Consider the following 27,890-nt stretch of genomic DNA (forward strand, 5'->3'; position numbering starts at 1 on the left):
TTTTTTTAAAATAAATATATTTAATTTAATTTTCAATTTTGCTAAAACGTAACATGATTAATTCTCATGACATTACAGTGGATATACTTAGTTTGCAGGTGTCGTAACATTTAGCATCTATTGTTGGAGAACACATACAGCATAGGCGGGTAGTGCGGCTCATTTCTGGAGTTGGCTGCAGATATTCCATTACTAAACAACCTTACTTCAGCGTTTTTTATTTAGATTTTAGTACTCTAAAATCTAATATTACTAAGCTGATTCAGGTTTTTTTAGTATCGGTTCAGTCTTTTTTCCCACAAAAAATGCTTGAATCTCCTCCAAGCTCTTCCCTCTAGTTTCAGGAAGAAAACAAAACACAAAAAGAGTCCCAATGAGACCCAAAGTACCATAAAAGTAAAATACCCCATGGGCACCGATATTTGATACCATCGTGGGGTACAATTTAACTATTAAAAAGTTAAACAAAAAATTTGATCCAGAGCTTATACCCGAAGCAGTTCCTCTAATGTTTCCCGGATAGACTTCTGAGGCTAAGGCAAAAGGAAGTGGATAAAATCCCATGGTGCTTATAAAAAAGTAGAATATTAAAAGTGAAAGAGGTATAAATGATAAAGATTTTTCTTGCTCTTGTGTAATTAGGCCTTGCTTCACTGCCAAAATATAACTACCGAGGATAAGCATAGAAAGAGCTATTCCTGAGCCAGACATAATACTCAAAGGTCTTCTTCCAAAATGTTTACTGAAGAAACTAAGTAAAATCATAGCAATCAACCGAACTACAGCAATGATCACTATAGTAATGTAAGGATCTAGCTCGACCTTGGCTCCTTTAACAATGTCAATTGCATAAAACATTATAGCAAAAATTCCAGTGAACTGCTGAAAAAAGAAAAATGTTAACACCATAGCATAAGGTTTTAAAAAGTTCTTCTTCATGAGCATTTTTAGTTTTTTCACAAATTGCTGCATCAAAGTTTTCTGTTGAATCTCCTTTTTTATCGGTCGATTTGCGATCAAAGTTTCAATTTCTTCACGGACCTCAGCTGTATAGGTTTGGGTTCCGTAGAGCCTGCACATATTTTTCTTGGCTTCATCGAGGCGTTGCTTCGTTATTAGCCACGGTGGCGATTCAGGTATGAATAGTTTTAAGAAAATTAGTCCTATGATAGGACATACTGCTGCTATTAGTGATATTGTACCCCAGTCGTCCTAAAAATAAACAAATCAGTAATAGTAAAGTAAAGATAAATGCCATGTTTTTTTAGAAAAATTTTGAGATATATTAAAATGCAAAATATTATAAGAGCAAAATATTAAAATGAGCAATTAAGGATAACATAATTATATTCTTCATTTTAGATAAGAAAAGTTGCATCATTTATATTCTGAATATTTTCAAAAGGACTGCTTTAAGCAACCTTCATTATTATTAATTTCCACTATTTTGGGAGTAAATCAGCAGTAAACCTTTCTTTTCTTTACTGCAATTTTGCATCTATGACCCCAAAAGGCTTTAAATGTAAGGACAATTATTATTAAAAAAAAAAGATTCTTGTGATATTTTTACCTTTTTTGAGTATCTGGACTTATCCACTATGGTGCCTAATCAAGTCAATAAAGATAGGTTAGGTTTGTAAAACACAACTTTGTAAAACTTGTAATTTAACTACATATATAACACGTTGAAAAATGAGATAAGTAGATAAAGTGATAAGCGCAGATGAGAGTATTTATTGCCATAAGTCTTACAATTATAAACATTATCAGATATTACAACATATTCAGATATAAAACGGGATAATAGTCTACACCAATTAGGACAACTTCAGGTTAAACAGAAATAATGATCCCGAAGAGAGTGTATAGAAAGCTGCTGCAATATTAATTAAAGAATGCAATGATAGCAGGTAAATTTATTCTATACTGTTGACGGCCGAAAAAGGAAATATTTTTTAAATCTTGTATAATTGCAAGTGATAAAATTTCATGTAGGCTATACAGGAAGCTTAAAATTAAGTCTGTACAACTGGTAATTTTATTATTGGAGACACGAAAATTGTTAAGACTCGTTTGTTCTGCTGAATAGCGTGATGAAAACAAAAAAGGAAATAAAGGTCGAACACTTAAGTTATTTAAGAAATTAAATGCTATTTAATATAAAATTATATACAAAATGAAATTATCTAGAGGACAAAAGTATATAAAAAGAATTAAATACATATATTTTTTTTTGTAAGTGGAAGTTCATTCTTGAAGTGGAGTGGCTATAATATAGCGGATTGGGAAGGGCGGGAAGACTTTTCTCCACAAATGAAAATGCCAATCTCTTGTCAAGAGTTATGAATTTTGATGAGTTCACTTATCATCATCAGACTCTAACACTACATAGCTGTGATGTAAACATGTTGTATTGCCTAGTTTCTTACCGTGAAATTAATTAAAAAAAAAACTAATGATCCTGAATTCTATCTACGCCGTTTACCCTATTTTTTTTCACTAACTACATCTTGTTCATGGTCAGAGTGTTTCTTTAAGGTCAAACATCTAGGAAATCCTGGAAAAAGCCACTAGAAACACGTTGTTTATTATGGAACTACACTAAACAGAATTTGCTGAAAAGTCGAAAAACTTGTAATTCTGCGCATTTTTTCGACTGTTTTTTAACAAAGTAGGCAATATTAATAATGATATAATAAGGAACTTAGGCACATCTTCTAAGAGTATTTGAAGTAGTAATACAATATGGCAAAAAGTTACTGATAATTTTTTATGACTTCTCAAAAAAGAGGTTCCCTGGTGATCTTCTGAAGTTAAGCTACTTAACTCCTGAGTGAATGACAGCATGGCTTAAAATTAGAGAAAATGCCTTATGCTGAGCGTCTAAAATAATTGACTGTGGGTACCGTTGTAATGAAAAATAATATAGAAGAAGGCGCGTACAGGATGGTGGAACAGTGGTGTCAGGAGACCATCATCCCAAAGAAGACGGAACTTATTCTCTTTACTAGAATTTGACAGGCGCTAAGCCTCCCACTCTGTATCAGACACATCTAACATTGGAGAAGCAGGTTAAATACTTGGGTATTATTTTGAGAGCAAACTCACGTAGAGCAGATAGTAAATAAGGCAACATCCGTAATATGGCAATCAAATTTTGTACGCCGAAATTTAAAAAACAAAAAAAAAGTGTGTTTATATTAATGGCATGAACTTTAGTATTCTGAAAGAATTATCTAATTAAAATTTATTTCAGTGAAAAAATATTAGTGAATCAAACGGCTCGAAAAATTGTATGCACGCAATGTGAACTAAATCTAGAAGAACACACCAAAATAATCTATTTAAAAAAGTTAATAAAAAATATATTTAAAATATAAAAAGAAGAAATAGAAAAAAATGAATTTATCAAAAATTAATGAATTTAGCTAAGTAATAATTAAAATAGCTCTTTCCCTTATTCTATATAAACAATCTTACTATGTGCAAAACATTAAAATTCTTTTTTAATACAAACCTTAAGTATAAGACCTAAAAGGTAAACCTTAAATATACCAATGGCATAAAATAAAGAGACCCACGTAGTAAATACACTTCTAAGTTTAGAACTGGCTACCTCCGCCATATAAACTGCGGCTGGTGTACCACATAATCCTACAAAAAAAATATAAAATATATATAAATATAATTAAATAATTTTTAACTAAATAGTGATCAGTAAACTAAAACAACACACTAACCTGTCGATAATCCAGTTAAAAACCTGCCGACAAGAAGAATTTCATACTGCTGATTGGGCAAGTGGTAAGCAGAAGCCACTATTAGCCACCCTATAAATGCAGCTATATTGACTACTGCTATTGAACATTTCCTACCGTATCTATCTGCTATTGGTCCGGATAGTATACAGCCTAGAGGTGTGGCTAGTGAGGCTATGCTTGCTAAAATAAATACATTTAGTAAGACAAATTTATTCAATTCGTCAATAAGTTAATGAGATGAAATTGATACGTCTGAAAAAGAAGACCTTGGGCAATTTTCGCAGCACATCTGTTTTCGAATATCATATCTTTGATAATTATTATAAAAACATAACATATTTATATGTTTACTCCAAGGTAATTAGTAGATTAGAGGATCCTTTTGATAGAATACGTTTTATTCTGTATTACGCAATCAGCAATATTGTCTCTAATAGACAGTATTTATTACTAATTTTAGTAAGAGCTTTTGCTACCCTACTGAGTACTGTCATACCTTAAATAGATTTTCCATGGTGTTTTAGAATAAATTAATCTCTAATAATATTTTTCTTTGTTTGGCCTTTTGTTTTGTTCATATTTGCAAGTAATGGCAATAAAGTTACTCGTTATTGCAACGATACTGTTTTAGGTGACCAAACAACTAATTTCAGAAATAGTTTTTATTAACTTACCATGAAACTTACTACAATCTATTCTTTGGATTTAATTATCCTTAATTTGTAATTGTATTATGGAACTATGCGTTAAAAGAGGTACTACATGTAATATTTTATTCAATAATTAATTTTAATAACTTAGCTACAACTAATTGAAAATATAATTTACATCGTTCTTTTCAAAAAAATTCCCTGTTTGCACTTCCCAGACTCCAACTCTTAGCTGTTCTCGGGCTCCGATTCGATTAGAGTTCGAGACTGCTAGAAGAATAATTACCTACGAGAGGGTGAAATGGGCAATCAAGACATTCCCCCCCTTCAAATCTCCGGGCACGGATGAATTATATCCATGCCTTTTGCAAAACGGGTTAGAAGTACTAACCCCACACATAGTCAGACTATTCAGGTCGTCCCTTGCTCAGGGCTACGTCCCAAAGTTATGGCGTCAAGTGAAAGTCGTCTTCATTCCGAAACCCGGAAAAAGCGATTTTACAGATCCCAAATCGTACCGACCTATCAGCCTTACCATCTTTATGCTGAAGGCGATGGAGAGGCTGATTGATCGATATCTTAAGGAAAGCATCCTGGTCAACAAACCACTGCATGTGCACCAATACGCTTATCAGGCGGGCAAATCCACGGACCTGGCCCTACACCACCTCGTTAGGAAGGTGGAGGGTACTCTGGGTAGTGGCAAGACCTGTCTGGGTGCGTTTCTAGACATTGAAGGGGCGTTCGACAACACCCCTTTTGCATTAATCTGCCAAGCACTCGAGAGCCGCGGCTCAGAACCCTGTTTGGTTAGCTGGATAGAGGCCATGCTCTCGAAACGTCATGTATCTGCCCAGCTCAACAACGAGATTGTCGAAACGTTGGCGACTAGGGGCTGCCCGCAGGGAGGAGTATTGTCCGCTACCTTGTGGTCGACAGCCTGATAAATCTTTTAAACAATGCTGGCCTATACACACAGGCCTACGCTGATGATCTGGTAATCCTTTGCCCAGGGAAAGACACCGTCTCAATGCAGGGCTCTATGATGAGAGCCCTGCGTATGGTGGACATATGGTGCCTCTCGGGGGGTCTCAGGATTAACCCCAAAAAAGCAGAGCTCCTACTATTCACGAGGAGACGTAACTTTGGCACGCCCCCTGTTATATCTCCAGGTGGCGTGCAGCTGCATTACTCCAGGACAGTTCGATTTCTGGGAATCAAGTTGGATCCCAAACTCTCCTGGCACGATCATGCAGACACCAGAATAAAGAAGGTCACCTGCGCGCTATGGGCCTGCAGGCGGGCTTTTGGCAGTACCTGGGGTCTGTCTCCTAAGATCCTCCACTGGATCTACTCGCGCATTGTGAGACCTCTTCTCACATACGGGGCTATCGTTTGGTGGCCATGTACGGAGAAAGCGAAAATTCGTGCTCAACTGGACAGAGTCCAACGTCTTGCATGTCTCAGCATAACGGGTTCCATGCGGACGGCGCCAACTAGAGCGCTTGAGACTCTGCTGAGCCTTCCGCCTCTGGACCTCGTTGTGCAATTCGAGGCAATGAGGACTGCGTACAGGCTATACGTCCTCGGCGAACTACGTGCTGGCGAGACCGGTCACGCAAAAATTTGGTCACTGGCCATACAGGAATGTCCTATCCTTCTGATAAGCAGTGACTGCATGGCTCCAGTGACTGTGGACTGCGAGGGATTCGTGACGCACATTGCAGGCAAAGAGGAGTGGCAGCATTTCAACAGACCTGCATTGCTAAATAGGGGAACCATCTGGTACACGGATGGCTCCAGAATGAATAACAGAGCTGGATCAGGGCTTATTGGTGGGATCCCACATACCAGTAGGGCATACTCGCTGGGGGAGCTCGCCACTGTCTTCCAGGCCGAAGTATTCGCTGTGTTAAAATGCGGACAGAGAATCCTAAGTAGCGGACACCGCAATACAGTTGTATCAATATGCTCGGACAGCAGAGCTGCCATTAAGGCTATCACTGCCGCAAAGGTAAGCTCCAAGCTTGTACTAGAGTGCATAAAAGTCCTGAAAAAACTGGTACAGGTTGGATGCAGGGTCCAACTCGTCTGAATACCTGGCCACGCAGGCCATGCAGGTAATGAGGAAGCGGACTCTCTCGCCAGACTGGGATCCGCGAATGTGCTGATGGGGCCGGAACTCATAGTTGGTATCGCCAAATGCGTTGCGGTCGCGTCAATGAAGGGTCTGCTGGACAAGTGGACCCACCGAAGATGGACTGAGTCCCCTGGTATGAGACAGGCCAAAGCGCACATAGGTGGGCCCTCTGCCTGTCTCACCAAAAATCTACTACGCCTAAAAAGACGCGAAATTCGGCTAGTGACAGGTCTTTTAACCGGTCACTGGCACTTAAGAAGCCATCTCCATACTATCGGTATTGCGGACAACTCGGAATGCCGATGGTGCTGTGAGGAGGATGAAACCGTTGACCATGTAGTCGGGGAGTGCCCAGCACTCACGCGCGCCAGGTTCAAATACTTGGGTAACACTTTCAGTGTACCGAGCGACTTTAAGTCCTTCAGACCAGAGAGCCTTATCGGTTTCTCTAAGGCCGTTGGGCTCTGGTAACCCCCGGTGGGGCATGACGGGTTCATCAGGAGACCTATATGCACAACTGCCTTGGCAGCCCACTGTTTCGTCAATTCATTCAATTCATTCCCTGTTTGCTTTCCTTAATTATCTCTAAGAAAGAAAATTCAGCGAGTTTGTAGTCCAACCTTTATCAAAATACAGTTTAGACGTATATATCGCTATATTAAAAATAAGGAGTGATAAAAATTACCAATGGTGATTATTAAATATAAGAATTTCTTAAAACCACCTAGTTATTACAATACTCAATAGAATGAGATTGTGTTACAGATATACGAATAGGTGAGTGACATATGCATAAAAGGATAAAATAAATATATAAAAATAGTTTATTAAGGTTGAGACGAGCTTTTTTTAAAGCAGGCCAAATGCGTCAATGAAACAGTGCAAGTATCGGGACAAATACGTCAATAGTCTTAATAAAAAGCATGAGATTCGACATGCTGTTGTTATCAGTGAAGCGATACAAGTAAGTGTTTATGTCAACTTTATGCCGAACTTAACGACAACTAAAGTAAGAAAATAATACGAAAAACATTCACAAACTATGAAAAATCTTATTTTTTGTTTTTCTTTGTTCTTCAGTATTTCAAACCTTAGGTGATGTAGAAATTAATCAAAGTTGACAGACACATGCAATTCCTTGTAAAGCTAATTGAAAACAATTGTAAATACGCGTTTTATTTACAACGGATGTAGGTTTTGGTTAATGAAAAGCTATATTTACAAATCCTAGATAGATTTAAGTGGTTCATACTCAAGTTCCTAAAAAGTTAATTATGTAGGCGGGAATAATTCCTTGTTAGTTTTTTTTTCTGCCTATAAATGCAGATGAAGTGCCTTTGAATGATATTAATTCCAAGATAACAAAAAAAGTTAAGGGTGAGAATCATTACAAGAAAGATTATGTTTTTTCTCTTTTCTGAGATACCCTTTTATTGAAAGGCTAGGTAGGCCCTCGAATTTGCCACCCCTGGATTTTTTTATAGAGGCATATAAAAATAAAAAAATATGCTATTCAATCGGAGACACTAGAAAACTTTAGATAAATATTATAAGAGATCTTAATTAATTTTTATTTACGATTATATTTTGTTTTGTGTGTATACAATTTTATATTTTTACGTTTTCTGTCATTTTATCAAGTATTTTTATAAAACCTATTGTGTGATGCCGCGTTCACAATAAAGGCCTTTATTTATTATAATTATTATTACTATTATTATCATATTTTATAATTCTAATACTCATTATTCTGACCAGATGTTGTTTTCTTTGGGACACTCCGTATAATTATATATTCAGATTATATTACTAGATTTTATCAATTACGTTATTTTATTTTATGGTTCATGCTTTGGTGAAGGGAATTGTACCAAGAAAAGGATCGATTACTACAATATATTATTATTGTCATGCTATTAAGGTTATATTATTTTTTAAGTAAATATATAATGTAAAGAGAACGATATCTTATATAAATGACTCAAAAATAATTATCTTCTTATGTAAAAATTAATAAAAGGTATAAGTTATGTATGTTATCCTCATGAAAATATATTAAATTATTAATGTGATAAATCTGAGGTTATCAGCATATTCTCTGATCTGATAATTTTTGCAATATCTTATTGTGGCTTGTCATTCAAATTTTTCAATATATCTAATGATAAGTAAAAAATAAAAAAAATTATTTTAATATAATATTATAAAGCAAATTCTTGTAAAAAAAATTAGAGGAATTTTTTTTTTGTTTAGGTTTGAGTTAGCCATAGTAGGATTCATGTACATGGAAGAAAAAATAATAGTAATAAAAATCCGCTTAATTCAACAAAAATGAATAACAAATTGAGAGAGATATTTCAAATATTTTTTTAAATTATTTAATTTTTCAATATAAAATATACAATTTTATTATAAAGGTGGTAAAAGACTAACAGTTTTAGATTTAGCAATATGGTCTGGATTCATAAAGAAAGAACCTTAGAAACCAGAAACTTTATTGCTGGTTTAGTAGAAATTCAGAGTCAGTCTTTTGGTAAGCCATCATTTTACGAAAAGCATAATTAAAACCCAAAAGTAAATCTTGATTTACATAATTCGGTTAAATATATGTAAATTATACAAGAAAGCCGCCTAAAAATTTTACTCTTGTATCTGGAGCTTCAAAATGTTGGGAAAAACAATGAGTGAGTGAACTTTAAAATCTTACATATTTTTTTATATTCTGTATTTCTAAAGGAGTGACTGAAAGAATGCCTGTGCAGATACAAATTTCAAATTCAAATATATTACAGAAAGTTTAAAGTCTGGATATGCTACTCTACAATTATTGATCATTTATAACATACAGGGTGTTCATTTGAAAACTTCCCACCACAGATTTATCGAAAACCACTGTTTAAAAAAAAAACGCCGAAATACGTCAAAAGGTTTGTAAAGGGGGACAACTTTCTAACCTAAAATTACTTCACCGCCTTTCACCCTCTACCCCCCAGGGTCATCCCCTTAAAAATCCAAGGGGTATCGAGTAATAGCTTGTTTAAAAGGTCTTTTGAAGTCTTTTCATTTGACGTTTAATTTTTTTAAATCGGTCGATTCGTTTTCGAGAAAGTTAGAAAAATATTTGTTTATCTTAATTTGTTCAGATAGAAAACAAAAACATGAAAATATCGGTTTTTATTTCAATAAGTGTTCAAAATGTTGCCCGTTAGGGTTTGCCAAATCTACAATTCGTTTATAATTTAAAATGGAAATTTTAAATTATAAACTATTTTTATGCTATTGGAAAAAACTAAATAACAACCTGAATTTTTTTCCGCATTCTTTTCATCAACACAGATATCCTGGGCGAACTGTATTTATTGCTATACCTGCTTAGTTATTTATAGTTGCTAAGGAAAATAAAGAATTTATTTTGCCGTCAGTTACATTTGCATACTTGCCGACAGTCTTGGAATAGTGAAAATTTATTTGTTGAATTGAAGATTTTACTTCCAAAATGGTTTACACACTAGCCGAAAGAGTGGAAATTATTCTAATTTATGGTGCCCAAAATCAATGTGCTCGGCAAACTGCCGTCACGTTTACCGCTAGATATCCGGAGAAGATAGCTTCGCATAGGTATGTTTTGAACCTTGTTACTAAGTGTACTGAAACTGGATCTGTTGCAAATAAAAAACGTGATCATCGGCGAATTTTGGATGAAGCCGCTCAAGTTGAAGTTTTGGGTCATTTCGGAATAAATCCTAATACTTCATTACGCAAAATTGTTGCTGCTACTGGTATTTCATTAGGCTTTGTTCACACAGTTACCAAATATCATAAATTTCATCCATTCAAAATGAAAATATTGCAAGAGTTAACCGAAGACGATTTCGATAGGCGAGTTGAGTTTTGTGAAAAAATGATTAATGATAATACTATTCATGTAAAGAATATCTACTTCAGCGCTGAATGCACATTTTATCTAAATGGATTTGTTAATAAGCATAACTGTAGATATTGGAGCAATGAAAATCCTCATGCATTTGTAGAAGGTCATACCCAGTACCCTCAAAAAATTAATGTATGGGCAGGCATTTTAGGATATAAAGTGATTGGGCCATTATTTATTAACGGAAATTTAAATGGAGATATTTATTTGGATATCTACAGAAAATGATGACTAGGAAAATAATAATTAAATGCTACGCGATAAATTAAAAAAAATATTGAAAAAAAGTAACAGGAACCATATATTTCTCTGTTAAAGAAAAATAATAAACTTTAAACTAATTATATTTATTATAGCAACAAAAGCTGGGTAATTCTCTTGAACTTCATCAAAATTAGAAACTTTTCTTTTCTTTGGTTTAGTCCTTTGATTGGTTAAGGTGATATTAAAGAATTTGAATAATTATCCTTTGTGTATGCGATTTAAGAAGAAGTATTTTTCTTTATTCCATTCCTACCAATTTATAGATTTCAGCCTAATTTTGGCTGTTCAACAGTATAGCTGCATAGTCAGCATGCAAAACTCTTAACCCTCTTAATGAAAGGATTCTAGCTATTTCGTTCCATAACATTTCTATTACTAGATGTCTTTTTAACATTTTGTTGTCATTTAGATATTTTTTATTAGTTAAAATTAGTTTTTACGTACACCTATACTTTTAACGTTTTCCAATAAAACATCATGAGGTATGGTATCAAAATGCCTTTGCTAAGTTGCTCAATAAATCATTATTTATCAACCATTCCTAAAACCAAACTGTTTCGGATTTGAACTATTGTGTTTATCTATCCAGAAAATCGACTAAAATTGGCACAATTACACTATTTTTCCACTCCTGGGAATTTTACAATTTTCATAACACAAATTTATTATGTAAGACAATGGGTTGGTAATATTAAGGTAGATACTTTTTATAAGTTTTAAAGTTAAATTATCTTCTCTATTTTCTTCTCTATTCTCTATTTTTTTTAATATAAAAAATATGTGTTATTAATTAAGCTAAAAACTAATAATTCATAAATATTAGCAATCATGTTCCAACAATAACTTAACAACTCAATATTTTCACCAATTGCATAACAGAAATAAAGAAAAACTACTGTTATCAACGCCATTTCTATAAATAGTTTACTGCACATCTATAATGGTTTTATTTACAAAATAATATTATTGCTTTTAAATTTTCATATATTTAATGCGAATCAAAAAGATATAGCGCAGTAGATTTATATTTGAGAATACTAAACAAAAAAACTCTCTGTAGCAATAACGTAAGTTTTTAATAAAAAAATTGTACGCATACTATTTTTATTTAATTTTGTAAGTATATGGATGAAATTTTCATTAATAAAGTACTTACCAAACCAAGAAATTTGCTGATCATCCAGATTTTTGAGAGCTGGAATGGCAACGGCTGAAAATCCTATACTCATTCCTGGGGCTATGTTCGAAAAGTTTGATAAAAATGCCAAGGTTATCTAAAATAAAATATATATTTATATTTTTGCAACATAAAATAAAAAAGTTGTTATAAATAAGTAAAAGAATTTTTTTTAATCTAAAGTTTAACAAAATTACAGGTAAAAGCCTTCTAAGGTCCTAAAACTATCTAAGAACGTTTTACGAACATCAACTTTTGAAAGTACATATGTTTTAGATAAATAAAAAAAGTATTTATTTTATCAAATAAATGTAAATTGCTTTGAATTTCAATGAATTTTTTAATTATTTTTAATAACACCCATGAAACTGAGTTTTGGATGTATTTTCTAGGTCGATAAAAAATAAATAAAACCATCCTGTATAGCTTTATAAAAGCCGAATGTTTTTCACAAATCAATTAAAATTAAAGTTCTAATTTTGTCGTAAAATTTGCAAATAACAGACGAAGCATTTTGGTAAATATTTTTATCATGATATTGATTAGATTTTTTTGTTAATAACTTAATATTTTTAAGCTCTTGCATACAACGTTACTTTTGTGATACGAAAAAGCTTGTTATATGACATAAAACTACACACTATCCGATAAGAAGTAAAATTACATAAAAAAACAGCAAAAAAACATTCAAGAAACTGCTTATTAATGTAGTTTATGGGTTCTACTACAAGCAATAATAATTATGATAAATGAAACATTAAAATGCTGTGGTGCGTTTTTTAATGTTTTTTTTTAAAGCTAAATAAATTGTGATTATTGCAGTACTTTGTTAATGACAATTTTTTATCTTTTTGTGGCGTTCCAACTTTAATCTCATACATATTAACGGTCCATGAGGTAAACCGGATAAAAAATGAATAGGCCTAATTGAAAAAATCTACCTGCGGAATTAATATGGTGTCTATAAAATTAAAAAAAGGCTCTGGATACATATTTCCTAAATATAACTTAACCAAAAAACAAGGTAACATCATAAAAAACTTAGTATAACAGGTATAAAAATTATCTAAATATGGTAACGTAATCTAGTATTAGGTAGTTTCTTCGTTCATCTTCCATATCATACACATAAACTTTTGTATTCAGAATCAATAACTTCCCCGTCAGTAAAAGCAGGCTTGTACTGTCTATTTCTAAAACTATTCCATTGCTTTATTGCAGATGCTGATATATTTTTAAATCAACTTAGATATTTTATTTAATAAGGCGCGACGTATAGGCTCACCCCTCTCCTGGCTATTACAATGTTCTTAATTTTTGCAAGAGTTTTAATCAAAAATATCGTAACATATGTAAGGTTTTGGAAGCACTCCTGGAAGAACATTTCTCAAGAAGAGTGTTATTTTATTATATAAAGTTTTGATATTGAGGTTATTCCATATATCCTGAAAACCTTAATTAGAAAACATCTCCTTTACTTGGGCTAACCAGTCAATCTTCGATTCTGTTATCAAGATTGGTGACGACAAAAGCGAGTTTCATTCATATTTAAGATCTTAAATTTGATTACAAAATTTTAAGGGTATACTGAGCCAGTTTCAAAGCGTAGAAATTTAATGTAATTTGAGAGAGATGTTTTTTTTGTTTGAAATAATAAACAGTCAGAAAAAACACTCGTTGCCATAGCATTAAATATAGTATTAAAGCTGTTTCCAGATCACACTACAGAATATAGGTTAGCTAAGGACATATTGACATAGTCACAGATATCTCCGTCATTTTTTTGATTAATTACAAACTTAGCGATCTACCACTAAGAAAGGAATTATAATGAATTGGACGAGTTTTGAAATATATAATTTCTCTTGTATTAGTATTAATGATGACACGATTTTGTGCACAGAAGATTCAGCAAACATTTAGTATCCTCAGTTGATGGTCCGAAAGCCATGTATTATAAAAACGATCATTAAAGTATTATTTGAAATAGCTGAAATATTATTTCTCTAAAAAAGAATTTTTAATCTTTAACAAAAAATTTTGTTCTCAATTTGTAATTCTAACTGTCTTAAAATGGAGTATTAATAAAATCGCCTCTAAATTAAGAAATTAAAGAAGATTTTTTAAATTTGGCTCAAGAACTAACAAAAAGTCAAAGAGAAAATGTGGATTTGTACTTAATTATGGGCCTGTCACAATATAATACACAATCCACAGACTACAGTACAGGTATACTCCAGCTCAAATATATAGTATGGTGGAGAGTCCTCGTTCAGCAGACCTTTCTTAATGGGTAGTTGTTGGTGCACATTTTGGCCAACTGTCTACTGAGGTATGCACTGTCTGACGGCACTGGACATCCGCCCATTACATGTTCTATTATTTCTCCAGCATTTGCGATAGCTATCCGGCTATTACCCTGTACCTACTTAATTGACATCCAGCCAAATTAGTAAATTCTATATATTCCATCATATGTATTCCTTCATTGTATAAAAGTATCGGGTATCTTCCATGTAGAGCCTCTTCTCTCCAATTTCTGATGTTTTCTTTTTTCGCTGATATGTGCAGTCTGTAAATATCTGTGGTCTGAGTGGTGTAGCTATTCTTCTTTCGCAACCCCCCTCATTAATTTATGGTCAGATGCCAAAAACCATTATTGCATTATATTTTCTTGATTAGGGCACAGTCTTTTACTGTTAGCAAGTTCTCTTCCACCTTCTTTGCGTGACGCACATAATCTTTCTACTGACGACTTAATGCGGCTTTCTATATTTTCTAAAGATTCTCCTAGTTAGTCTATTCATGACAGACCATTTAACAACTCCAAACAAATACATAGGTACTCGTTTCGCCCACGCATTCATCGCAGCAATGATTCCACCTGAGAGATAGCTGTTCATCAATGTAGTCATGCGCTTGTAATATTTGTCCTGGAACTCTCTCTTCAGCATTGCATGGTTTAGCCCATAATTTTGTGGCATCCTCAGATAACGATTAGATAATGAATAATCTTCTGGTGATAAATAATGAATAATCTGGCTGGTTTATATCAAGATGCTTCGAAGGTGACGCCTCCGCACCTCCTTTCGTGATAGTTATCCTTGCACACTTGTCGAACTCGAAGTTAATTCCAATAACCTAGATGTAGTCCTTGACGACCTTCATCAATTCAAAAAGCTTCCCCTCTGTCTCGTCATATAGTTTAAGATCATCTATATAAAGCAAATGAGATAATCTCTTCTGTCGCTTAATATTCAACTCAAAGCCGCAATTATCGACATTGGATTTAAAGCTAGGCAAAACCATACTGGTGACCAAGAGTCTGGCCATACATCCACAAACTGGTTTTCCATGATTTCTTTGCTTAATGATTCCAATTATCCTTGCGTCAATATTTTATAAGCAAATCATGGGACCTTTTTTCCAGCCGTTTTGTCCTTTGGACCTAAGAATCACTGCATCGATAGTAAGCTGTTATTTATAACTAAGAAAACCTCCTTATTATTCCGTATTGTTATTGATACAATGTAGATATTCTCATTTATTAGAGCACTAGTTGCCGACCCACAGATCATAGGCCTATAGTTCTTAAGGTCTGTTCTGTCATTCTTTTTGAAAAACAGGAAAGTGTTTCCTTTGACGAGATATTCGTGGATTGTCGTAGGATCTTCTAGACTCCTAGTGGAGGACTCAGCGAGGTATTTGGGTCGAGGTATTATTATTATTATTATTATCTTTCGGTTTTATCTCGCTGATAGCGGTGTTGTCAATTTCATCGGCCTGAAGGCAAGATGAATTTTGCTATGGTAGATTTAGGAACTTTCGAACAATGTTGCATGTATTCAGTATAACAAATTTCTGTATAGTGACAATCATCCAGGAGGAAAGATCCAATACGTTAAGGTTTTTGGACAGTGTTAAAGAGACAATTCCAGTGGATGAAATAACTAGAAGGAGTATATATACATTATCTTGCCTCCATTGTTGTTTTATCTCGTGAGCTAGATCTGCGTATTAAGCAAGTTTAGTGTGTGTCGTTTCTAGGACATTATTGGTATTTGGCACTGCTATATCAATTATAAAGGTTTTCTTTTGGGCTTTGTTTATTAGGATTATATCTGGTTTGTTTGATGTCAGCGTCCTATCGGTCAAAACAGTTCTGTCCCAGTAGAGGCGAAAGTCGTCATTTTCAAGTACAGTTTCTGGTTTGTACTGGTAACAGGGGCAAGTTTCGCCAATTAGATGATAAAGTTTTGCCAGTTCTTGATGAATAATTCTTGCCACACAGTTATGTTGGTGCAGATATTCGACAGCTGATAGAGATGTGCATCCTGATGTTATATATATATCAGTTAGTCCTCTGCCACCCTTGGATCTGGGAAAAGTAAGTCTTTTAATAGCTGACTGATGGTGGTGTGCTCGAAACGTCGTGAGGGTTGTTTTGGTCTTCCTCTCAATCTCCTCTATATTAGTCTTTGTCCACCTAATGACTCCAAAAGAATACGTTAAGACAGGGATAGCGTAGGTATTAACCGGTTTAATCATGTTCTTACCATTCAGTTTACTTTTTAAAATTTGCTTAAGACTCCTTTTGGAGGTTCTGCTTCATTTTCTTGTGCTCTGTATGGGCTGACTGATGTACGCTCAAGTACTTATAAGTTTCCTCTTCTTCCATAGCCCGAATGAGACTACCATCTTGTAATTCAAAGTTGTTGGTGTTGTGTTTACCTTTGACAACTGTTTGAGTTTTGCATTTATCGATACTAAAGCTTATTTTAATGTCGTGGGAAAATATTTCAATTGTTCGCAGCAATGAGTTGACATGCGTTGATGTCCCAGCATGGACTTTGATATCATCCATGTACATTAGATGTGTAATATTATATAGGTTTTCCCTGTTATCTTTAACGATAAATCCATGTTGACTTTGATTAAGCATATGGGAGAGGGGATTCAGAGCTAGACAAAACCAGAGGGGACTCAGGGAATCTCCCTGGAAAAGGCCTTGTTGTATTTTAATAGGCTCAATCGCTAAAGTTTCATTTCTGCAGTTAAGATTGAACTGTGTGGTCCAGAAACCCATATGTTTTAATAAATTGATAAGCGGTGGAGCGACTTTATAAATCTCAAGGACCTCAAGCAGCCAAGTGTGTGTGGAACGATATCGAAGGCCTTACGGTAATCTATAAAGGCGGTGTATAAGTTTCTCTGCTTCTGTATTGCTTGTTCCATAATTACAGTGTCTATAAGTAACTGTTCTTTACATCCTTGAGACCTCTTAATGCAGCCCTTTTGTTCTAGAGCGATAATTCCGTGGTCTTCGCAGTGCTTATAAATTATTTTTGCAATGCATGCTGTAAGCAGTTTATAGATTGTAGGCAGGCAGGTGATAGGCCTATATTTTGCAGGATTTTCGGTATCGTTATCTTTTGGCAGCAAATATGTTAGTCCTTGCGCAATGTAAGTTGGTATTGTAGGTGGTTCCTGCAAAAATCTGTTGAAATGACGAGCTAAATGTATATGAGTGCATTTAAACCGTTTGTACCAAAAGTTGTGAATTCGGTCGTTATCAGCTGCTTTATAGTTAAAGGAATTCTCCAATATTTATTATTATTATTATTATTATTATTATTATTATTATTATTATTATTATTATTATTATTATTATTATTATTATTATTATTATTATTATTATTATTATTATTATTATTATTATTATTATTATTATTATTATTATTATTATTATTATTATTATTATTATTATTATTATTATTATTATTATTATTAGTGATCTGTTTTGTTTGTAAAATTTATCTATCTCTATACCTGTGGTTTTTTGAGAGCTTCAGGGCAACTAGAAGTTGCTGGCTCTGAAGATCATGCAAATTAGTGCTGAAGCAATGATTTTGTAATAACAAGTTTTAAATAAATTTTTTAAACAGTGCTATGTGTTTTTTTTTTCATTATATGTTCGTTAAATACGGAATTTGTATATAATAATAAAGACATTACTACATTAATTATGTATTAGCTATAGAAGCACAAAAACTTATACAGTACTCACTAATCGTATAGGGATTCGTTTAACTTTCAATGCACCGAATTTTTACCTATTATTTTTACACAGACGACATAATGTTTATCATATTAAGTTTAATTATAATAACAAAAACTGTCTATGACGTACTATTTAATAGTAATTTAATGTCGTACTATTTAATAGTAAATTTACCAATAATTCAATTTTTTTTTCGTTTTCAAATTTGTAGTTTTGGTGGTCAATGCTAAATGTTTTGTATAGTAATATAAATTATATGAATAAAACAATGTTAAAAACCTAAATATATAGTTGTAAAAAGCAAAATTGTTATTTGTTTTCATTAAATTATATTCAGTTTTTATGATTTACCGAAAGACCTCGTCTAAAAGGTGATGAATTAAATATCTAACCTCTTTGTTGTGAATTTACTTGACAAAAATCTCATATACATTCTAAAATTCAAATTGTTTTACTTCTAGTATTTCTATAATAAATAAATTGGGTTCAGTGTGGAAATTTTATAAAATTAGTGCCTTAAATCAAACCTGTCTAAGCAAAAACGTTCAAACATGGATATTTTACAGCACATCAATCAAAAATAAATCTTGTTAATTTTTATTTAAATTCTTATTAATATGTTTAGTACCACCTACCTGTGTATACACAGATTTTTCTTTCCTTTTTTGATAAACTTCAACCATCTTGGGCCCATCTTCCTCCATTGTAGTTGAATTCACCAATTTTTTTTAAATATCAGATTAATACATCGTTACTTAACCTATAGCACTGCCGCTTGCATATCGGTATTGTTTTACTCAAGTATCGTCAATTTTACGTTCCCCTTGAGAGGTGATGTGCGGTTATATGGCACCACGTTCACTTATTATTTGGTACCGCTAATAGTTTTGAAATATAAAAAATCATTCGATATTGTGGGGGTTTTCTTAAGTAAAAGAGAGATCGATGCAGCATGATAGGCGAGACTTTAAGGAAATCATTAGAGGAAGGCCAATGGATGAGTTGTCGTTCAAGCTGGCTGTAAAATAACAAAAATATCTATTTTTAATAAACCGATAGATAAATATAATCAATCTTACATGTGGCAATTGACTGCAATACAATCGTTTATTGCTATTATATTATTTCTATCGGTTATTTGCTCATTTGCTAAAAGCAGAAATTTTTTCTTTTACCTTATAATTTCTAGAAAAATTGAATTATTATGTTGTTTCTATTAAAGACCCAGTGGCGTTTCGTGGAAAATTTTTTGGATAGGGAAGTTCTTATTTTAACTGAGTTCATACTAAAATACTTGTACTTTCAATAAATAATTAATAATATATTTTATAATTATCGGAGCTTCAGTTTATCTAGTTAGGTAAAACAGAAATCCTTTACCTTGACCTACGTTAATTTATACAGGATGTCCCAAAAATCAACGATAAGCCGAAAACGGGCAATAGATCAGGTGCTCAGGGAATAAAAAAAAATATTTAAAAAACAATGTATCTTGAGTACTTTTAAAGTTACAGGCGTTTATAGAAAACCGAAAAAAATTGACACTTCCTATTAATCTTTTCAGTACTGTGGTTACAATACAGTTTACAGTTCTTAACAAAACAACTGTTCACATTTTGAGGAAATTATCGGATTTTTGCTTGTGTTGAAAATTGTGTCTTTTGACCATCATTTCCCAACTTTAACTAATTGTCCTGAAAAAGAAAATTACTTTACTGTTTGGCAAGTGATTTCAAAAGTTAGCGTCTCTAATCTAGATTTCAAAATGGTAAGATACTTGCCAGATTATTGGTTCAATAGGGATGTATTTTTTTTTAGTCAAATACACCGCTCCTCTAACCCAAGTTCATAAGTATACAGCCAAAATAAATGAAAAGAACTGAAAGTAAATGAATTAAAACTTTATTAGACTTCATTTTTAATACCCATTCTACACCTTTTTAGAAAAGATTGCGTTATTAGTCGGGCGAATCTTCCATTGTTGATCTGTTCAGCGGCTGCCTGGATTTTTCGGCGCAGTTCAACTACGTCTTCTATAGGATTGTAGGATTGCTCCCTAATAAAAGAAAACCAAAGGATTTAAATAAGGTGAACGTGGCGGCCACGCTATTGTTCCACCCCGCCCTATCCACCTGTTCGGGTATTCTCTATCCGGAAATTCCAGAGAGGCGACATGTCGCCAAGCAGCAGTCAGTCAGTCACTCCACTAGTGTCGTCGGCGATTTTTTCCGTTGTTTAAATTAATTTCATCTTTGCGTTTATATTATTTTGAAAAAATGTGTATCAAAAACTAAGAAAAATGGCCGGTTTCATAATATATGATGTGGTAACATTAATTAAATTAGTGGAATCAAGCCTTGTATTTGAGATAAGTCAAATGAAAATAATAAAAGTAAAATACTTTCGGGACCAAAGTTGGCAGGAAATATTTCAATTTTTGGAGGATGGATTGACCAATTATCCCAACCTGAAAAAAAAACAGTTAATTATTATTATTGCTTTATTTTTAACAAAACTTAAATTTTCGATAACTGCCAGGGTAATTGACCTTCTTTGCTAACAAAATAATTTGCAAAGTACGTGTGTACAGCTTGTCCTGTTCTGTTAGTTGATTGGATTTTAGCGGGTGGCAAGTTTTCCAATTTGGAATTATACTCTATTTCAGAAGTGTGTAGAGCAATAAAACCTCATTAGATATGCAAAAGTGGTACCTGGTGATCCACCAATATTTTATGCCACTACCTTAGTTGGGTATTAGTTTCAATGTAAAATTCTTTCTTTTCGTTGATTGCAGGTAGTGCCACCCGGTTTTGGATCAATTTATGAGTTTTGCCCATTGTTACCCACTGATAAACATTAAAAACGGTTCGCCAAAGGCGTGCAACTGGGACTTGTTTTTTACCTTATAATTAATGTACTTAAATGCTATTTTATTTTAGAAAGTTACTTTTGTTTAAATGGAATAATATATTTTTTTCACAAATTTATTGAACATAATATGTAGAGTAAAACAGTTGAAAATGTCACTTTTGGATCTGGCACTTTTTGAACAGTGTATAACAATTTTAAATTATAATAGATTGTAGTCTTCTTCGTCATCTGACGAACTGTCATCACCTCTTGACATTATAATTAAAGGATCGACTGTCTGATCGATGAGTTTGTCAAGATCCCACATTTTGTCCTCTTGCTTAATTACATGCTGGACTGCTTTTCGCCAATTCTCTGGTGTCGCTTCCGTAATGGCTTGATCAAACAGTAGCTTAACATCTTTCATTTTAAAAGTCGTGTTTTGTCTTGCTACAAATCCTTTTACCTGCGCCCATATCAGTTCTATAGGATTTAGTTCGCAATGATATGGCGGTAAGCGCAGTACAGTTATATTATATTTTTTGGCTATATCTTCCACGGCGTATTTCATGAAACGAGTTTTGTGTAAGTTTGCTATTGCCAGCAGTTCTTTTTTTATCAAATTTGCTTCAAACGCAATACCTTTTGCAGTCAGCCAATCGATAATTTCTTGCTTTCTCCAACTTGAAGTTGGCGTCTTCTCTATTCGCCGTGAATCATAGCTTGCGTTATCCATAACCACCACCGAATTAGCCGGAAGAAATTTTATCATTTCACCAAAATAGTCCTCGAAAACGTCTGAGTTCATGTCTTCATGGTAATCTCCTGTGCGAGTCGACTCAAAGGTTAGCAGACCTTCTTTTAAAAATCCCTCTTCGCTTCCAATATGTGTGATTATTCTTTATAAGTCTTAAGTCTTAAGTCTCTAAGTCTTAAGATAAATCTTTTTCCTTTTCCCGAAGGTACTTTAATACCCGTAGACAGGCCTTCTATGAAAGCTTGGCGAGCACTGGTTATATTTTTGTCTTGCCACATTTTTTGGACTATATAACCTTCGTTAATCCACGTCTCATCAAGATAAAAAACTTTCTTTTGCTCCCTGCGGTACTGCTTGATACTTCTCAAGTATTGTCGTCTCCAACAAACAATTTCGTCGCTCTCCAGTAAAAGTGCTTTGCGGTTATGCTTTTCCCAGGCAAAATCCATATTTTTTAAAGTTTTCCATAAAAGTTTTCTACTTATCAACGGAATACTGTCATCTCGGCCAAGCTCCATTAAAATTTTGTCTAGGGTGGGTATTTCCTTTTTAAAATAAAAAGAGTGAACTTTTCTTCAAATTATACATTTTGCATTTTCATCAAGGACTTTTGCAGGTCGTCCTGGCTTTTGCTTGGGAGATTCCACTTGACCTGCTACTTTTCTTTCCCGCAACAATTTGAAAATGGTGGACTTTCCAATTCCACTCATTCGAGAACATTTTTCAACAATTTCTTGCACAGTAAAACTAGGGTAATCGTGTTTTATGCAATCATGTACATTTAAAATAATAACTTTTTCACTCAGCGATAGTGGAGAATTTCTAGTACATCTTTTCGTTGGACTGAATACCTCCATTTTTTAAATATTGGGATAATAATATTGTGATTACACTACAGCGTAGCAGTGACTACTAACGTTTAAAATATGATTTAAAAGTATTTATAGTCTGTATATATTACCTGACCCCATTTTTGCATGTTACAAAGCGTTAAAAGATAGGTCCTATACAAAAGGATTAAAAGTATTTATTTAGTATTTAATCTCTTTCAAAATAAAGGCATTTAATCCGTGAAAATTAAATTCATAAATATTATAAGTACCTGCGCCTATGAACTACCACGAAATGTAGCCAAACAGAACGGAATTCCCCAGTTTATTGCTCTATACACTTCTGAAATAGAGTATAGATGATATAATTAGATCTTCTCTGCGAAATCCATCTTTTTTTCGTATTATATTATGTAAAGTAATACAAGCTTTTATAATATTTTTATAAAACATTTAGAAACATTTATTGATCTGTAAAATATCCTAAATTTGTTGCTTAAAATTCGAAATGCGCATTCCACATATCTACGAGCTCTATGCAGTCTATATAGTTAAACACGCGTTGTTTGATACTTAAATTATGATTTGAGAAATCTTTGAGAATATGCTCATTCACTAAAAATGCATTAACGGCAACAAATACGTAAGGAACTTTTAGGTTTATCTTCTCCAAAACTCAATATTTTGAATAATCGAGGAATCACAATCCTTCCCATATGCTCCAATAACCACGAATAGAAAACTATAATCGGCATCGGCAATTGCCCACAGAACTACGGAATAATACTTCTTATAATTAAAATTCATCGATCCTGCATGAGGAAAGTTTTCAATCCGAATATGTTTTCCGTCGATAGCTCCAAGACACCTAGGGAAATTGGCTCTTCTTTGGAATTCATCGGCAATTTCTTTCCAGCCTTCTTTTCAGCGTTTCACATTTCTTTAAGATAATTGGATCGGAATATATTCCATATATAGCTACACACAAAGTTTATATTTTTGCTCAAAGTAGATACCCCAATTCTATAATTATAATGTAATTCAGTCAGTGTGCACCCAATAGCAAGGCAACTGACAAAAAAAACATATTCAATTAGTTAATTGATATATTATTTTAGCTAAATGGACAAATATAATGGGACAGCTTTTTTAGATCTTACTATCTACGAACAAAAAGTGGTCAAGGAGCAAAAAAGAATTATATATATAGTGACCATCTTCAGTTTTTACTTAAGATAGCACAGAAACATGATACAGACACAGCAGCATGCTAATCCGTCAAAATGGCAGTGTGTTGCAGTTCCAATGCCTTCGCCTGTAACGATCTCATTAGACTCTGACAATTCGCTCCAAACTTCGGATTATCAGTCGCCTCCTCCAACAAATCATATGGTACACAAACCACCAGAACAATCAACAATCTTCTCAAACATATTTGACAAATTATGTAACAAGTATCAACAACTATTTGATAAAACTGCGGCATATGAACTTCCTCAATAATATCTTTTGTAATTTTTTAAAAATATTTGTTCATTTATTGCTATTTAAGCTTTTTTGTATTAATTAAAAACTTAAAAGTATATCTTAAAATAAACTGTTTTGTTTTTATGAAAACCGGTAAAAAAAAACTTACCTAATTGAAACATAATATATTTTTTCAGGTGGTATGTACATTCAAAAGCCAGTATCTTGCTTCTTGATATTATTAATTATATTTTCTAATATGTAATCAAAAGTATTTTTGCTCATACGGAAATAATTAAAAAACTTGTTTGAGTCAGCAGTCAACTTTTTAAAAAGAGTATAATAGGCACCCTCTAGATATCTCACTTTTATTATTTGATGTACCCATTGCCTTTGCTTATTTCTTTTTTTATGTTTTAAATATAACAAATATAACAAATATAACAAATATAACAAATATAAGTTAACTGTCGCCATATTTTTCAATGGTAACACGGCAACTACAAAAGCCGTGTCGTTGCATGTGTAACTTCTGTCAAAATGAAAATATAACGACACGATATATCGCCATCGTTGTCGTTGTCGTGTCGTCTAGTGTGAAAACGCCCATTAAGTAGCACATCTTTTAGTAAATATGGTAAATGATTTTTTTTAAGAAATCTAGGTAAACTTTGACGTTCAAATTTTTTGGCAACTCGAATGGTCCAATAACTCTACCATTAAGTATTCCTGTCCACATGTTTACTTTAAGCTAGTATTGTGACCGGTCCTCTCGGTGTAAATGTGGATTTTCCACATGCTCAGGTATGTTGAGGAGATTTATGTATCCATCCTTCTTAAGAGTCGATTTATGGGACCATAGAATTCTTTTCAAGAATCGCTGATCTTCTGTATGTCTTTGCAACATTGTTTGACAAGATTTAAGTCTTGCCGGGTAGTCTCGAGGCAATAAACTTTGTACTCGTTGTACGTGGTACAAATTTAACTCGTTTTAATTTCAATATTCAATGTGCCGAACTTTTAGACACGCCTGTCTTTGTTTCTATTTCACGTACTGAGGCACTCGGATCAGGTGCAACTTCTTGTAAGAATTCGGTCTCGTAGGGCAAGCGCGGTCTGCCTGCACCACCCATTTGATTTGGGAATCGACCCTCTAGAAGTAATCAAGGCACATTTAGAAATACTATGTAATCTGGATAACGCTCTTCCTTTGGGTACCTTTGGCGATACAGTCTAGCGGCAGCATTTGTATTGTATCAACATTCTCCATAGATGAGATGCCTGTTAGGATATTCCCGTGCAGTATAACGATCTGGCATGGTTTCGTTTACTAACAACTATACGGCTATCAATAGTCCAGAGAAGAATCAAAATCCAAATAAAGTCAATAAACCAAGCCAAATTAACGATTTATGAATTTATTTTCCAGGATAGTTAGTTAAAGTTGGGAATTGATGGTCAAAAGACACAATTTTCGATACAAGTTGAGCAAAAATCTGATAATTTCTTAAAAATGTGAACAGTTGTGTTTGACTTTAATTTTGCAATTTATGGAGGGGTTATTCAGGGTTATTTTAAAAAAATATTTATGAAATTCAAAAATTTGTAACCACAGTATAACACATATTATAATTAATACTTATAATTATATATTAAATCAATCAATCAATTAATTTTAAATTGAATTACCACGGCTTATCAACAAACAACTTAAAACGAATTAAGAATACATCAACAACACTCGGATATTCCGATCTTTGATGTATGAATTATAATAATGAGAAATATAGTACCCCAAAACATATAGTAATATTAATCATAATTATTCTAAACAGCTAATTAAGATTATTTGATTTTGTAAAGAGAAGTTTTATGAAATTAGGATAATTATAGTTGCACATTATATAGATATTCCTCTGTAATATACAGTATTAACATCTGGTGTGCTTTAAGGATCAAATTTAAGACCTCTATTGTTTCTTTTGGTGATTAATAATTAATCACCAAAATTATTATAATTAATCAATTAAGGTGATCCAAATTTAGGAATAGAAAATGATATGTTGTGAATTGGTGTAGGAAAGATAAATATTGTTAATTTAAGTAATTAATGATCTTGAAAACAAAGTTACTCAATATGTTTATCATATTAAGAATAGTGTTTTAAGAAAGCATTAGAAAGATTTATAAATTTACTTTCATAGTATACTTCATTCAATAGTAGGCTTTTCAATAATATTGCAATATTAACTAAGACAAGTCTGATATGTTCATATAAATTAATAATAATGTTGGTAATAATTCATAATATAAACGAGCTGTATAGCGTTTAAACTTGTAACTTAATACATTTCATTTTAAACGTTTTTTCTAAGTAATTATTAATTTTAAAGAATAACATTTGCATATCCTGTAAAAATATGTATAAATTATAGACCATGTTTCGGCTAAATATAGCATTGGTGAAATTGCACCAATTATCGTTAATGATAGTTTGTTTTTAGAATATAGGTTTTTATCCTGTTATGTGAGAAAATATAAAAAAATACAAACCTAAATTATCAAAAGAACTTAAAATATTAAAATAATAGTAAAATAAAAGACATAAGTCGTAATAAAGTAAAGATACTTGAAACTGAAAAGAAATGATATATTAAGTTTAAAAAAAATAATCCAAATGACAAGGAAGTAGAAAATATATAAAATAGGATCAAGAAAATAATATTTAAATGAGGAAGATTCGAAGACAATCATAAAAAATTCAAAAATAAGCCTTAATGAACTATGTAATTTAGAAGATATCGTGAATAGTTTAAATGCTTTTTTCTCGAGAATTTGGAAATAAAAAGTCAGTAAACTGGATTATGAGAAATTTTATTATGTAACACGTGGTAGAAAAATGCATTTAGAACTTACAAAAAAAGAGAATTCTGTTAAATTCATTTGAAAAAACTCTACCCCTGAATAGCTAAATAAAAAGATTTTAGTTTGTGCTGTGTTTATGACCTGCAGAACGCATTCTGATTTTATTAGCATTCTTATATGGCAGCAGTTGTACATGGGTCATATACGAAAACCTAAAAAATAAGGGCTTGAGAGGTATTATAGAAAAACTAATTAAGGTTTACTTATTATGAAAAACGCAGTAGGCTACAGAATATCCATAGTGAGGTACTCTGTGAGGTGAGGTACTTTCGAAAGGCTCTGTACTTGAGCACTTCTCTTTATGTTCTCAGTCTTATAATCTTTTTATGTTCTCAGTCTTCGGCATGCACACATCAATCAATCAAAATCAATTTTAATAAACTATTCAAAACTTATGAAAACCATTCATTTCATTTATAATATAATTTTGGATACAGACATATTAGAGTAACTACTATTGCACATAATGAATCTAGGCTTTTGTTGCAGTTGAAACTATATTTCAAAATTTAAATTAATTTTTAATTCTCATAAACATTGCCTTCCACCTACTTTATTGAGATTTCATTTTCATGAGAATTCATTTTAAATTAATTTTTTAATATTAGCATTTAAACCTTATAATATACAATGAACACAAAATGCAAATCCAAAGAATATTTCTATATTTAAAAGTTTACCTTAAAGTTTGAGGTGGAAAAACAAACAAAAACTCTTGTCTGTCTATTTGGAACTATACTTTAAAACTTGCCGAATCTAATCATGTAACTTTTACAATAAGAGTATAAATATAACTGATGCTAAAATTTACGCAGCAAAAAAGCTTTTAATGAAAATTTAATTGATTAAATTGGTTGGGGAATTATGTTCGGTTTTGCAATATATGATTTTTTAATTGATGACAATACAATTTAATTTAACCAGTAATTTTTATAATTTTAAATGTCTCACATTCTGATTAAGTCTATTCCCGCCTTTAGAAATAAAAAAAAAATAAGTGTTTTATGCATGTGTCATAATTTAGTTGTGAACTGTATACATTTTCAATGCGGGCAACTAACTATATAAATTTAAATT

General features: G+C 32.6%; 2 protein-coding genes across 4 annotated transcripts in view; one reads left to right on the forward strand and one right to left on the reverse strand.

Moving 5' to 3' along the window:
* On the reverse strand, positions 1–27,619 carry LOC126740100 (facilitated trehalose transporter Tret1-like). Of its 2 annotated transcripts, none has more exons than XM_050446000.1 (6): positions 27,494–27,619; positions 18,620–19,002; positions 11,903–12,020; positions 3,741–3,941; positions 3,518–3,654; positions 1–1,212 (listed from the first exon to the last, which is right to left on the reverse strand). In XM_050446000.1, exons 2-6 carry the CDS (start codon positions 18,686–18,688, stop codon positions 253–255), a joined length of 1,485 nt encoding a protein of 494 aa, XP_050301957.1. In that variant the 5' UTR covers positions 18,689–19,002; positions 27,494–27,619; the 3' UTR covers positions 1–252. The 2 variants fall into 2 exon arrangements, with proteins under 2 accessions (XP_050301957.1, XP_050301956.1); XM_050445999.1 differs by lacking the exon at positions 27,494–27,619 and adding an exon at positions 19,064–19,083.
* The window catches only part of LOC126740106 (fatty acid-binding protein, adipocyte), a 484,513-nt gene that overhangs the window by 265,119 nt on the left and 191,504 nt on the right, over positions 1–27,890 (forward strand). The window lies entirely within an intron of this gene.

This window comes from Anthonomus grandis, chromosome 9, assembly GCF_022605725.1.
Source record: "Anthonomus grandis grandis chromosome 9, icAntGran1.3, whole genome shotgun sequence".
NCBI classification, from domain to species: Eukaryota; Metazoa; Arthropoda; class Insecta; order Coleoptera; family Curculionidae; genus Anthonomus; species Anthonomus grandis.